Raw genomic sequence first — 14,457 nt, 5'->3', positions numbered from 1 at the left:
TCTATAACACGCACCCGACCATAACATGCACGTAGTTTTTAGAGGAAAATCCGTAGGCATGCCACCCGTAGGCATTCCCTCCATAACACGCACAGACATTTCCCCTTACTTTCTAGGAGGAAAAAAGTGAGTGTTATGGTGCAAAAAATACGGTATATGAAAATACAGCTCCTTAGACTGAAGACATTGGCCAGCCTGAATTTAAAGGACTTCTTTGAAAACTATAAAGGTAAATATGCTATGTTGTCAGTTCTGTTAACTTCTCATGCCTACTAACTAACCCTCTGCTAGTGCTCTGCTAAGCTGTTTGACAGCAAATGGAAAAGATGAACTTTTTCCTTTTGTGCTATCTGGCATGCCAATTTCTTTCTTTGCACTGACCTGCATGTCTCCGTTGAGAATCTGATAAACCTCTTTGGAATCAATAAACGTTTTGTATACTTGGTGCTGCTCATCTGTCAAACGGCAAAACAGTACCTAAAAAAGAGACACTGCAGACATTATTACATGTAGAAAGTATGGAGCTATACTTAACATGAATGAAAAATACAGATCTTTCCCCAAGGAGCTCACGATCTATGAACTGGCATAGGTTTTGCTTTTATCGCAGGGATTAGCATCTCTGTGGAGACTTTCCCAGCCCTTGGGCTCATCATCTGTTAAAAGTCACGAGTCACAGCCACAACATAGAATTTCCTCACCCTTGGTCCTCAAGGGGAAATCTTACTTAATTCTATATTGTGAGTTCTGCAGAGTTCTCCTGCTTGCTAATATCAGCCTGTGCTGCAACACAGTTATACATAATTTATTTCATGTTCTTAAAGTACCCAAATAAGCTTAGATCCGAAAAGAAAATAAATATTGCAAAAAAAACCCCCACACCTTTCTCAGGGCGGAGTAAGGGGAAGTTCCATCGTTAGAAGCAGACATCTGTTGCATGAATGGAACAGCAGCAATGGATACAACCCATATCTTTTACTACAAGGTCAGAATTCATTAAATTGGTGGAAGTGTATCACGAGGAAGCAACAGGAAAGCAAGTGGGGCAATGTACTATGGTTATCCCTGTGACTTCCCACCCTATACATGCAGTGAGCTCCTCAAAGCATAACTTCACATGTAGCCCCTCTCAGATAAATTTCGGGGTGCAAAATATAGAGTCAAACAATACCTGCTCATTTTTCTCCGGTAGTGACAGGCTCATTTTAACATCCGCCTTCATTCTCCGCAACAGATAGGGATTAATTGTGTCCCGTAAAATGCAAGCACACTTATATGCTGTTTTTACCTTTTGAAAGGGAAAAAACAACACCAATGCTAGTTTATTAATCATACTTGCTTTCCACATTTTACCCCAAACTTCTCACTAAGAGCTCAGCATAATACGCATGGGGCTTATTCCATTTTATCCTCTCGCAAAAACAACTGTGACGTGGGATAGGCTCAAAGTACGCTGTTACCTGTTAGGTTTCATGATTGACTAGAAATCCTAACCCTGGTTCTCCTGATCTGTCCAACACTCCAACCAGTGCACCACACTAAATATTTATTTTAATGTACTTTGGAGGATAAAATACTTCACCGGTTAGTGAAAACTTTGGGTAGGTTATCATGCTGATATTTTGCACACTTATTATGTCTGTTTGCATGTACATTTAAATGAAAGCAAACTCATACGGGCACCAGTTGCATCTAAACCAGTAGTTCCCAACCTTTTTTGGGCCATGCCCCACCTAAAGGTAAAGGTACCCCTGCCCGTACGGTCCAGTCTTGCCAGACTCTGGGGTTGTGCGCCCATCTCACTCTATAGGCCGGGAGCCAGCGCTGTCCGGAGACACTTCCGGGTCATGTGGCCAGCGTGACATCGCTGCTCTGGCGAGCCAGAGCCGCACACGGAAACGCCGTTTACCTTCCCGCTAGAAAGCGGTCCCTATTTCTCTACTTGCACCCGGGGGTGCTTTCGAACTGCTAGGTGGGCAGGCGCTGGGACCGAGCAACGGGAGCGCACCCCGCCACGGGGATTCGAACCGCCGACCTTTCGATCAGCAAGCCCTAGGCGCTGAGGCTTTTACCCACAGCGCCACCCGCGTCCCATGCCCCACCTAAGCATCTCTAAAATCCTGATCCACCCCCACCCCGACATATAATTCTTATTATTCAAAACGTGAACTATTCACGTGGAGGAAGCCTAAAAGGCCATTAACTGTTAATAACTCATTCTCGAATTGCCCACCTTAAAAATCAAATTGCCCCCCTGTGGGGGTTGGGAACAACAGATCTAAACTAATAGCAAATCATTCTCCATTCACCTTAAAATTAGTTGGTGGAATTTATTTGAAAGGACATAAAAATAAAAACTACATAGAATTGCAGCAAACCCCACTTGAACATGTGCCATTCCCTCCAGCAGTGGAGCTGGGTGCCTATCAATCTGGAATCAAAATAGGGTCACCCAAAAATAAGGTAGGAAGTTCGCTATATTGAGGAGAAGCCCAAGGTAGGCCGAATTACACAAGTTTGTGAGTTAAAAGTGAAGAGCGTGGACATCCAGAAAACAACCAAAAATGGCCTGGCAGGAACATGTGAGTTTACAAAGAGAGATTGGGGGGTGGGGAAGTGTCTAAAGAATTCAAAATCAGCAGACTGGGTGAGTCGACCAATCAAGTCTATAACTGTGAGCAATCTGAGAAACTGAATGAAGCTAAGTGAAGTTGAAAACCCCTTTCCTGTCCTCAGTGGGAAAAAGAATATCAACTCCACCGGACATCATTTTAAAAAGGACTTTGGTGTGACTCCAAACTGTGTTCAGAAACGGTTTGTCAAGTGACGTGGGCCTTGCTGTTAAGAGTACAAGTTCACTGCTCCCTTGGCAAAACCTCTGCTTGGAAGCATGTGAGTGATTGCTTGGATACTGGTCACTGCGCCTAAGACACCCTGCTATAGAATCTGCCTTTGTATATTATGCTATCCAGTAATTCTCTTGCATTTCTTCATGTACTAAATGGTGGATGGCCTTATGTGGTCAGTCTGGAATTAATAAGGCTCTCTATATCATCCTGCTCATTCATTTAGATCAATAGGGGAGGCCTCCTGTGGTTCTATCATCAGATGAAGTTTGTGGGACAGCAGTGTGGGACGGGGTCTTCTTGATGGTGGCACCATCTCTGAAATGCATCCTTCTGGGGGTCATCTGGCACAAACATCATTTACCTTTTCAGTAGCAAATGAAGACATACCTGTTTGCCCAGCTCTTTGGCAGGGGGCGAGGTAAGACATTCAGTCACTATGTTATGATGGCTCAATGTTTTTTTTTAGTGCCTATTAGCACTTTTGTTAATTTTTACCTGATTTTTGTATTTTGTATGCAATAGTTTTTATTGTCTGTTATATGTAAACTCAGCCTTGGATTGTCTGATGAAGGGCACAATTAAGAATCAAGTAAATAATGGTAGTAATAGCACGTCTTCATTAGCCGGAGATCTAAGTCTTATTTAATTAGTTTTGAATTGTGGTTTTATTCTGCACAATTTTTAGGATTCTCTTTGTTGTTTACTGTTTTATATTTTTAATGTTAACTGTCCAGGAGATGATAGGACATTTAGTGACTGTGTTAGAACATGGCCTGGAACTGAGCTTTTTTCAATTTTCTGAGAATTGCATCCTTTACCTGAACTGGAGAGGCATTGGAATAGCCTCCCATGGTTATTGGAACAGAAAATTGCTCCATGAAGACAGGAAGTGTTCCTAGTTTTCCTGGAAATACGAAGTCAAAGAGGGACCACAGCTCTTTTAGGTTGTTTTGCATAGGTGATCCAGACAAGATGATTCGATGAGGAGTGCAGAACTGTAAATGCAGGGAGAAGCGTATTCATGTCATAATAAAACACAGAAAAGTGCAAATTCCACCAGCAATTTACACATGACACGAAGTCTTTGAAACATGGCCTAAGCGTGAAGTAAGCGTTAAGACCAAGTTTATCACTAATTTAACCAATCGAAATGCTTTTGTTTTTAAAAAGTCTTACCTGTTTGCAAGCAACCGTGACTGCAGCATTTGGATTCCGAATTTTATGTCCCTCATCTAGAATCACATAATGCCAACCGTAACCATGGATGTTATCTTGCAGCATGCGAATGTAAGAGTAGGAGGTTATCAGAATGCCACTACATGCTACAATTTCCTGAATCAGTTTTACCTGCAAAGAGAACAATACGTTGTCCATTACTGAAACTATGAGAGTCCGTAAAGAAAGTACTGTTTTGGATAATCAATGTCCCAGGCAGCACTAACACGGCAACACTTGTCACAGGACTTAAGCACGCATTAAAATAAACACGTTTCATTCCGATATTGCAAGGGGAAAAATAGCAAGTCCCGAAAAGCTAAATCTAGGACCAAACAATCCTCCATTCCAAGGTATGAGTTAAGGCACTAACAAATTCAATTGTATCTCTTCCCCTCCCCTAAAAAAAGCATGACCACTGTAAGTTAAAGACACCTACTTTGGTTTCAGCATCATGTATGCAAGTAAGGATACTGGGCTGCCTCACATAGAGTTGAGCGAGTCACAATAGGGAACTACAAAGCACTGAGAATGCACTATGAATATAGCAGAGCAGCAAATTGAGAACTTGCTGTGCTACATCAACTCGATTTGCTGCTGTGTCACTATCACCTCTTCCTCCCCTTACAACTTCCTGAGGAACGAACAGACTAGGACTTGAATTTTTTTAAAAATGTCTTTTTTAACAGAAAGGGGGAAAAAACATTTATTTTAAAAGGCGACTAACTTTCATGAATAGTCATTGAATTTGATACCACTAGAAAAGCTCTCTAATGCCAAATGCCTATTTTTGTAAGGAATCCTATTTCCAGAAGGAGAAAGGAAGTATGAACACTAGTTAATGAAATTAACAGATTCGGTTTACTATGGAGGTAAAAAACAGACTCTCTTGCCCCTGTAGTAAAATCTGATATTTTTAAGCCCCCACTGCAACCCACGTTCATTGCATCTATTTCCTAGCAATGGTCTACTGCAGAATACTATAGGCATCTCTCCTCAAACACTTAAGACAAATCATCTCAGGCGATTTCAAATTAAAAGCTTGTAAAATATGTAACCTCTCCTAGATTTTGCAATTAATAGGGTATGTCTGCAATTAGCCTGACTTACAGAAGGCTGCTGCAATGTTGTCATTAAAAGATGTTTTGTGAAAGTGCTCCTGTTATTATGGGGGCTCAGGAGACCAATCCCTCCTAGAGGGCAAACAGTGTAGTGGTAGAAAACAACAGCCATAAATCACACTGTCAGGCAGCAGAGAGAACAGGAGTAAAAACACAAGGCACATGAAGGCCATTCACTGTAGACACAGCACAGCAGAGTCCTACTCAGGATTTACTGAACCTGTAATTAATTAAAATTTCCTTCAAGCCAAATCTTTTATTAAACAAGGATTTGTGCTGACAATGAAGGAAAAACACAGAAAGGCAATTCATCACCGACCACTTCCCCCGGTTCAGGTTAAGGTAATGTAAGCTTTGCCACGCGAAAGTCTGTTGAGTTCTGTAAAGGGAAAGGGATTTGCAGAGCTCAGAGGGACCCCGTGGTCCACCCTGGTACAGTACTCTCCGATAATTTATAAGCATATTCAATGTTGTGCTCTAAGGACGCGTCTGCTTCCGCATTTCATTTCATCGTTGCCCGTTTCTACCCAGGAACTGACCGGCAATCACATACCTTCCTCCTAACATCACAGGCGAGGGCTTTTAATATTTTCTTCTCTTAAAATTCAATTTCCACAACTACAGCCTTTTACAGCCATTTCAATCACTTCTGACACAGAAAAGCAGGATGGGATAAGACTAAGGATTATGAAGTAGCCAGAATCTGGGATGGAAAAACAGTCAGGTTTTCAGCTTCTATCGTCAGGTTAAATGAGGATGGCAGCTAAAACTGCAGGTGCGCGCGTGAAAGCCAGAGCAATCCCACAACAGCTTTAACTTTTGTAATGAGACACATGGTTTTGTGGAAGAAGGGAAATGGTTTGGTGCCCTAATTCCCCCTCTTCCTTACTGCATAAATGCTTTTTAGCATGTATTTTGAACCTGCTTCCACCACCACACCCCACGACATAAGGAAGAGCTCCTAGGCTACCCAGCATATACTAAACCCTACAGAGTGAAAGGGTCAATGTAGTAGGTGTGCTATTCTAAAATCTGTTTTGTCAAGAAAAATAAAGGGCTGAAGAAATACTGCACATGCTACTCTAACTTCAGCTCTGCTCTGCTTTAGAGAGAGGGCTACTGAGAGAAGGAACTGCTTAACTTTACATCAATATGCCTTCTGGCACTGAAATTGTGCCAGCCTTATGCCTCAACGCTGCACTTAATGAAGTTTCTGCAAAGGGATTTATGCACTTCAGGAGCAGATACAAATGGTGAGAGAACAAAACAGAGGTCAAGGATTTCACAGAGATGTGTGCTACTAAATGAGAAGTGCCACCCTACGGTGCCACAGTATCCTTTCCCCACTCTTACTCCGGCTTCTGTTGTAGTGACATCTCTTTTCTCAGCCCCCTTCTACTGCTTAGGCTGACCTCTTCAGAGCTGTTCAGATAGTAAGCTCCCTTTGTAACCTTATGTCCATATTCTGCTGGTGCCCAGCCCAGGAGGGCACCATGTTCACAATCCTTTCTGCAGCTCAGGTTTTCCCAAACTTGGGTCCCCAGCTCTTTTTGGACTACAATTTCCATCACTTCTGATCACTGGTCCTGCTAGCTAGGGGTGATGGGAGTTGTAGTCCAAAAACGGCTGGAGACCCAAAGTTTGAGAAACCCTGCTATAGCTAAACAGAATATTGGCCCCTTTTGAAAGTGGGTGGGAAGGGGCTTCAGATAGTAATGAAAACAAACAGCTTTAAGCTCAGGAATAAACACATATGACATTTCGAGAACGGAATACTCACAAACGGCTAATGCTGCTGAATTATCAGAGAGAAGTCCTGCCCGTTTTAAGACCTAGTTGGGGTGGCTGCTGGGAGCAATGGTTGGGTAAATAGGATTGGGTATATGCAGTGCAATTTTTCTAGAAAAATAGGTGATTGAGTTCACCATGAACGCCTACCTCATTCTCTAAGAATAGCAATGGCACCCACCTGAAAGGTGCTGGAACCCTTCTGAGAGGTGTCAGAACTGAGTTCCAGCTGAAAAAAGGAGGCAGTCAATGGGGGCACCTTCCAGATTTTGTTGCACTCCAACTCCCATGAGTCCCACCAGCATGATGAACATAAGAGTTATAGTCTGGCAATACCTGGAGTGTTACATCTTCCCCACCTCTGATTTCAGTGAAGCTAGTGGGCAAAACCCTCCGTGGCCTTTGAGAGCCTTGCAGGGTGCTCGTTTCTATGCTTGTGGCACATATGTACAAGTATGTAAACAATATACTGGTGTGCGCTCATAAACGGAACACGGAATCTTTGTGCTGTCTACAACTTTCTCAACAGACTCCTGAGAAGATACCGTAGTTCAGTAAATTCCCAGCTCTTGGGCATGCCAACAACCCGTGTCCGTAGAACACTGGAGAATATTTACAGGGACTGGTGAACAGCCCCCTGCTCTCTTCAGTATTCAGTTCTTTGGGTCCTATCCAATGCTGGCGCAGCAGACTTCCACTTGCGCAATGGAATTTCCCCTACCGCCCCCTCTAGAGGATCAGAGGACCCTACGGAGAAGATTTCGGTGGTGCATGGGGAGAGAAATGGAAGGGAAGTCTCTTGTGCGAGTGGGACTGTATATACACGGCCCTCTGTAAATACATGAAAAAAACCTCCCCTAAGGGAACTGTGTGAGTATTTGCAAGGAATGCTCACAAAACCAAGATGGCATATGTTTAATTAAACCCTGTTCCCAGCCACTTCCTCCAGCTTCACAAACAACTCTCCCGTTCCCCCATCCCTTACTACTGCAGAGGGATAACCAACAGCTGGAGGGAGCTTAGTTTGCCCTGTCATTTTACTCTGGAAGAGTTTGGGCTTAGAAGCATCCTTCCCCCCTCCCCCCTCCCCAAAAAAGCCACAATTCCTGTGATCACTGCAAAAAATGTGATAATTAAGTTCTGGAATTAGTTGGTTGGGCAGCTGGTTGACTAGCCCACCTGCCTGGTTTTCAGCTTGGCTCACTCCCGCTGCCAGCTAACCTCCTAACAGTACAATTGCTTTGTTTAGTTTTAACTTGCAAAAGGGCAGTAGCGATGGAGGAAAACTGCAGGTGAGAAAACGAGGGGTCCGGGTGTGTTTAAATACACAACAATCTTTGCAGAGGAGCCTTTGTGCACGTTTCGGTGCTTCCCGGATAAAACGAGATCCTCGGAGGTGACAACACCAACTTAGCCAAACCTCAGAAAACTATCAGCACAATTTATCAGACTGATCCATTTGTGTATATATCGCAACACGTCACTCCAAGCTTCACCATGGGCTTAGTGCAGATGTGCGAGCTCCCGGAGTGGAGACTCCAGCCGCTTCGCTGCTGTGCATCATTCGCCTGAGGCTCATGTTTTCGATCTCTCCAGACTAATAAATAAGTTATTAGTCTAGGTAAATAATTATGATGTGCAATAGTATCATGGAAACACCACCGACGCTGATCACTATATGCGGCAATGATTCTCAATAACAGAGTGGAGCTTTTGCTCTTACAGCCCCGACTTTGTGGAATGCACTTCATCACGTTATCAGACAGACACCGACAATTTTGCGCTTCTACCTGCTTCAAACTTTTATGCTTACCCGGGCATTTCCAGAAGGATGATATCAGCTACGAGAGTGCAATTTTGTTGGACCCTTTTTTCAATATATTTAACGCTGCACGTGATTTTGTATTTTTATCTTGCATGCCGCTTTTGAGATCTTTCTGGAATATGAAGTGGCCCATAACCGTTCTAGATAAATAAACAAGATGCTCAAGAGCCCAAGAGTTCACCCAGGTGTCGGCAACGTTGCCCCCAAGCTCACAAGATTAGCACTCAGGAGGTTGCACTGCTGGAGGTTTCCTAGGCAAGTGCTCCCTGAAGACGGGAAGATCGTGGTAAAGTCTGCAAGGGGCATGGGAATGGTGAGATCAGCTGCCAAGTCCAGCTGCACAGGGAAGGCCAGCCTAACTAATCACTAATCTAAGGGCTGAACTACGGAAAGCATGTACGCATGTGCAACAGAAGCTAGGGCAATTCCGAGTGGAGAAGCAGCAGGTAGAGGGAGAAAAGACCATATTTGGGGGGTTTTTTAGAAAAAGAACCCCAGGCAGGACCCCTTGCTGCAACAAGTTCCATAGAAACTATTTGCTGGGGCACCCAACTCAAAGACCTTGGTGCTGAACGAAGGCAGACATGGATATAAAAGTAGCAACCCTATAAGTATCTTTAAAAAGGTGGCCTTTGTGTAAGACGGAACCTAAAGCAGAGGTACGAAGCCCTCTGTGCTGTATTTGTCCTTAAATTCTTTGGGTGGGGGGTACTATAAAAATGGAGGACCTGATGGGCTGGGCTTTCACTGATGCTGAATCGCTGCACCATACAGCTCGCTCAATGTCACGCAGCAACAAAAACTCTCAAGGTGTTTCATGGGGGGGGGGGGACATGCGTTCCATTTAACACTGAGAGGGAGGGAGCAAAGCTAAAACTTCAAGGGTTATCTTCAGTACTGGCAACAAAATTCTCAAGACACTTTCCAGAGAAAGAAGTGCAAACTGTTCCTATTCAGCGGAGAAAGAGAAGGTCTGAATTTGCAGCATCCTGAATGAGCAGGTACCTTTTTATTGGTGTAAGAGCCCGTGTCGTGTAGAATTGCAACTCTAAACGGAGGCCACCAAGTATGAAACTCCTTCACCCACTGATGCATCACTGTGGTTGGGCACACAATCACTGTTGGACCCAGCCCTTGGAACCTAGAAGAGATCACAAGATGACAGCACCGTGAAATAAGCAGCATGCATTATGAGAGCTATCAGAACAACTGTATTCAAGTTAGAAATGAAGAGTTGGACTAGATGACTCTACAATTCCATGATTTTATGAAATGGGTGCAAAACTATAAAATTAAATGGCAGGATGACGCTGTAGAAGACAATGGAAAGGGGGATGCTAAGGAGTTGGAGTCAATAACAGCCACAACGCTAAATGAAAAGTTTTGGGGAAGCTATACTAGGTTTCTCCTTCCAACCAATTAAACCAGTAAAACACAGAAACACCAGAGGACTGCAGGTTAAATTTAGAGAACCAGGCTGATCCCAATTTTAAAATAATGCCTGCAAGAGCCAGTGGCAGGGGGCGATCGTGGTAGAGAAATAAAAGCAACAGCATATGAAGGGATGTAGCGGACACAGTTATCAGCACAGAAAAAATGCAACAAACTCAATCCAGTCTACCGTCTGTGCAACAACCACGAAGAGAGGAAACTCAGTAAGGCATAACAGTCTGGAACAGCCTTGTGCATAGAAGGTACCACCTGCATCAATCAGGCTTCTATGTGCCTTCTACATGCCCCACAGTCTGCAAGTCAAGGAATGCAAATCCAGGCAGGATCTTATCTTATTTAGACTAAAGCTTGGATACACTAAGCAACAGCCTTGGTTGTTCGCTTAGTTCTCCACACAGCAGCATAAGTAACAGCCTCTTGGGGGCTACTGGGAACCCCTTTTGTTTCAGCCAGGGGCACCTGAATCAGCAAGCGAATTTGCGAATGCCCACTGGGCTTCCAGGGGCTGCAAGACATTTTCCCCTGACTGTTCCGATTGCTGGATTGATAACTACAGATACTTGATGTTCCAGGCGAATGGGGTGGGAGGAGGAAGACAACAAGGAGCAGCTTGTATAAAAAAAGAAAGCGGGAACTCCCTCTACTTGAACGTGGGTTGTCTGTGCTGAGCCAAGGAAGGATCTTGCAAGAATGTTTCCTTGCTCACGCTCGACTCTCACTTCCAGCATCCCAAAGAAGCCTGTGACTGCCTATGAAAGTAGTCCACTGGTCTCTTGCCAGAGCAAATATTTTAATGTAAAAACGTAGTAAGTTGACCTAAAGGTATTACCCCTAATTGAAAATTCCATACTGTGTAAACTATCAATATTAACATAATTGAATTGGTAAGCAATCCATTTGTGCTCTATAACCTTAAGGCATAGTATTGACCCAAAATAACTGGCGAGGCTCATCTGCAAAATGAAGCATCAATGCCTGGAATTCATTAAGAGTGTTACATGTTTAATTTTTCCTGCCCTCCAGCTCCATTGTCTCGTAAAAAAAAATTCCCTTTGATGTCCCCCGCTAAAAGAATTAAAGGAATATTGTAATTGAAATGCCATTAATAATTCACGGGGCCCTCCTCCATGGCAATACATCCAATGAAATATTCATCGCGCTCCACAGACTGACAGTCTGCGGAAGAGCACTTGCCTGTAATTTGAACCACGCGTCCTGATCTTGCTGTAGCTCAGACCTGCCAAGAAAGCAATTATCTGGATGGTCTTGCCCAATCCCATCTCGTCTCCCAGAATTCCTCCCACCTGCTGGCAGTGCAATTCCCAGAGCCACCCAACACCTGTCTGCTGGTACCTGCAAGGAAAAGGGCAAAATCAGATGGCAAACAAGAGATCGCAACAGGACAAACACATGAATTAGTCATTTGCAACGCTCAGAAGCTAGTTACCGTAACATGCTGCAGCATGTGTTTTACATGAAGGCTGTATTTACAGCGTCATGCATTTTTTATGCCTTTGGACGTTGGATGTGATGAACTCGCTCTTTGTGCAATGTTAAAAGTACATCTAATTAAACCGGGACATGATAATTGGAGGGTGTTTTATTTCGTTTTGTATAAATATTGCTAGAACGGCCCCTTCTGGTTCTTCAGAACAGTGAGTGCAATTGTTTCCGCAGCCCAACATATAGGAGGACTGTTAAATCACAGTGGAACGTGGCGGAGTGGTTCCATGCCCAGGAGCCCAACAGCTAGTGCTGAAAAGGAACAAAAAGTAAACAGTGGCTACAAACTAAGAAGAGGGAGGTATTAAAAATAATAGAAATCCCTTTGCCAGTGAAAACTTATCAGGCTGTTCTTGCTAAATTACACAAGTTACAAATTGCAAAAACACAGAATCATAGAATTGTCGAGTTGGAAGGGACCTTGGGGGGGGGGTCATCTAGTCCAATCCCCAGCCAAGCAGGAATATGTAGCTGTTCCATACAGGGATTGAACCTGCAACCTTGGCATTATTAGCACCACGCTCTAAGCAGCTGAACTATCCAGGCTAATTTTTGTCTCTCCCTATTTGGAAGCAGGAAGATGGGCTATGCTTTGGGCACAGTTCACCAGCAACTTCTCTTTACATAAGCAGCATTGAGATAAAAGATAGCCTGTCAAACCTAGATGAAAGGAGCTGGGAGCAGGGGAAGGGCTGCCCTTCAGGGATGGATACAGCAAATACAAACAATGATACAGCTTAGGTCAGATTAGGAGTACAAAAACAACGGCTGCAAGCTGCCTGCTAGTAAGTTTAGGGGTGGTTTTCAACCAAGAATGTAAAATTCTGCCCAAACAGAAGTTTTGCGGGAAGAATCTCCTTTGTTCAGAGGAATAGTTGGATAAATGCATGAAAGATGACGGTATACTGTAATTCCATCTCATGCCTCAACTGGGTGGTCAGTGAGGTCAGAAAGAGATTGTGGTCCCCCAAAAGCACTCCAATTGGGAGAAGGAACACATTTCCATCAGGTTAGATTAGCGAGTGATCCCTAGGGGTCTTCTGCCATCTGCAGTGTGTGGAGAACGTCTGGCTCACTTGCTAATCTATCCCCAGGGCTTTAAGGCAGGTTGCACACATGAGACATGATCTAAATTTTGGCTTAAAAAAGAATCTCTCTCTCTCTCACCACCTTCTCTCATCTGAGGATGCTGACTCCTCACAAAAAGCTCACCAAATTCTTCAGCTCAACTGAAAAGCCTATTGTTTATTTAAAACCATTGCTCTCTTTCTCCTACTGACAGTTGGAAGGGTGCCTTTTGTAGATTCCTACTCGCATCCCTCAACAAGCTAGTTTCTTAACATTTTCACTTCACTAGGCACAAGGAGACAGGAGACCACTCCCCCCCCCCCCCAATATTACAAAACAAAGCATTTCTTCACATGGAGTGTGGGATGTACAACGCTGAGCAACCAGTGTGATTGCTAGAGGAGCAGGTAAGTGTGGCAGAGTCTTTCCTCTCCCTTCGGATGGCATCTGCCGAACAGATGGCAACAGTGAGTTCTTGCCGAGAGTGAGCAAGGCACAGGAGTCCTTGCTCATTTCATTCTCTGCAACGTATCAGAACCAAGAAGCTAAACTCATGCAAGGGAGAGAAGAGCAGCAGCAAGCAGAGCATCATGGGAAGGGATACAGCCCATCTCTCCTCACATACCAGAGGGACTCCAACACTGAGCTCTGGGCTTGCCATTCTAGCCCTAGATGCAGAGAAAAGCCTAAAAAAAGAATAGACCAAATTCTCCATTTAAACACCCAATAGGACCTACCAGAGTCACATACACAAGTTTTGGCCTCTTCCTCATGGTCTCTTGTAGCTCTCTACATCCTATGACTTAAAGTGCCTCTTAACTGCATAGAATTTAGCATATTTCATAGTCTTTTCAGAGAGACACAGTAGGTTGCAACTGGTATAGATCTCTAGTCTATTAATACTTGATATATGAACAGAATGCTTGAAAGTTGGGAGGAGAAATGGGTGAGCCGCTTTCTACTCTCCCATTTCTAGCTTCTCTTTTCCAAAGATATTTTTGAAACTGCAAAGCACAGAAACTAAAATGGGAGTTTTCAGGACTGCCCTCATTCAACTTCAGCGAAAACAAACCCTAGAAAAGGATAAAGTTTTCAGAAGACCTGCTGAGAAAAATTAAGAGCCAGGAACAAACTAACTGGGAGTTGATCAATCGGCATGGGGATTCACTGCTGCCATCTTTGCGCTCCAGTGTGGTCAGAGGAGCCTCTAATGCTTAATGATGGCAACCTCCCTTTCCTGCTGGGGAGATCTCATCTTTTAAATTGCATGTCAGACAAATCATTCAGCTCAATTGATCTTTTTAACCACTCAGGAAGTTTTGCCAGCTGACTCATGCTTGCAAGGGGATACCCTTCATCAGGGACGGCTATCATGCCAAGACTCATATTTAGTTGCCCGTCTTGGTTGAATTCTCTTTGGGTTTCTCTAATCACAGATCCATTTTTAGATTATGGTTACAGCAGCGTAACACACCCTTAAGTCCACCAACAGTTGGTGAGGAACCTGTTAACCAAGCTGTGAGTTCCAGGGAAACGATAAACACTGCTCAAGACCGCCATGCTCAATGAAGTGTTACAGACAGACTACGCTGTACAAGCTACGCTGCTTGAATCATTTGCTAAAGCACTGAATGGA

At 43.9% G+C, this 14,457-nt stretch overlaps 1 protein-coding gene across 1 annotated transcript in view; it reads right to left on the bottom strand.

The window, feature by feature from the left end:
- Positions 1 to 14,457, bottom strand: part of ERCC6 (ERCC excision repair 6, chromatin remodeling factor) — a 49,089-nt gene that overhangs the window by 15,035 nt on the left and 19,597 nt on the right. Inside the window, exons 7-12 of the mRNA XM_028728897.2 lie at positions 11,445 to 11,603; positions 9,804 to 9,939; positions 4,026 to 4,196; positions 3,668 to 3,844; positions 1,172 to 1,288; positions 382 to 477 (exon numbers count right to left, since the gene is read on the bottom strand). Of these exons, the coding sequence (XP_028584730.2) occupies positions 382 to 477; positions 1,172 to 1,288; positions 3,668 to 3,844; positions 4,026 to 4,196; positions 9,804 to 9,939; positions 11,445 to 11,603 (856 nt within the window). The remainder of the gene's footprint in view (positions 1 to 381; positions 478 to 1,171; positions 1,289 to 3,667; positions 3,845 to 4,025; positions 4,197 to 9,803; positions 9,940 to 11,444; positions 11,604 to 14,457) is intronic.

This window comes from Podarcis muralis, chromosome 6, assembly GCF_964188315.1.
Source record: "Podarcis muralis chromosome 6, rPodMur119.hap1.1, whole genome shotgun sequence".
Lineage (NCBI taxonomy): Eukaryota > Metazoa > Chordata > Lepidosauria > Squamata > Lacertidae > Podarcis > Podarcis muralis.
This window is presented reverse-complemented; position numbering and strand designations above follow the sequence as displayed.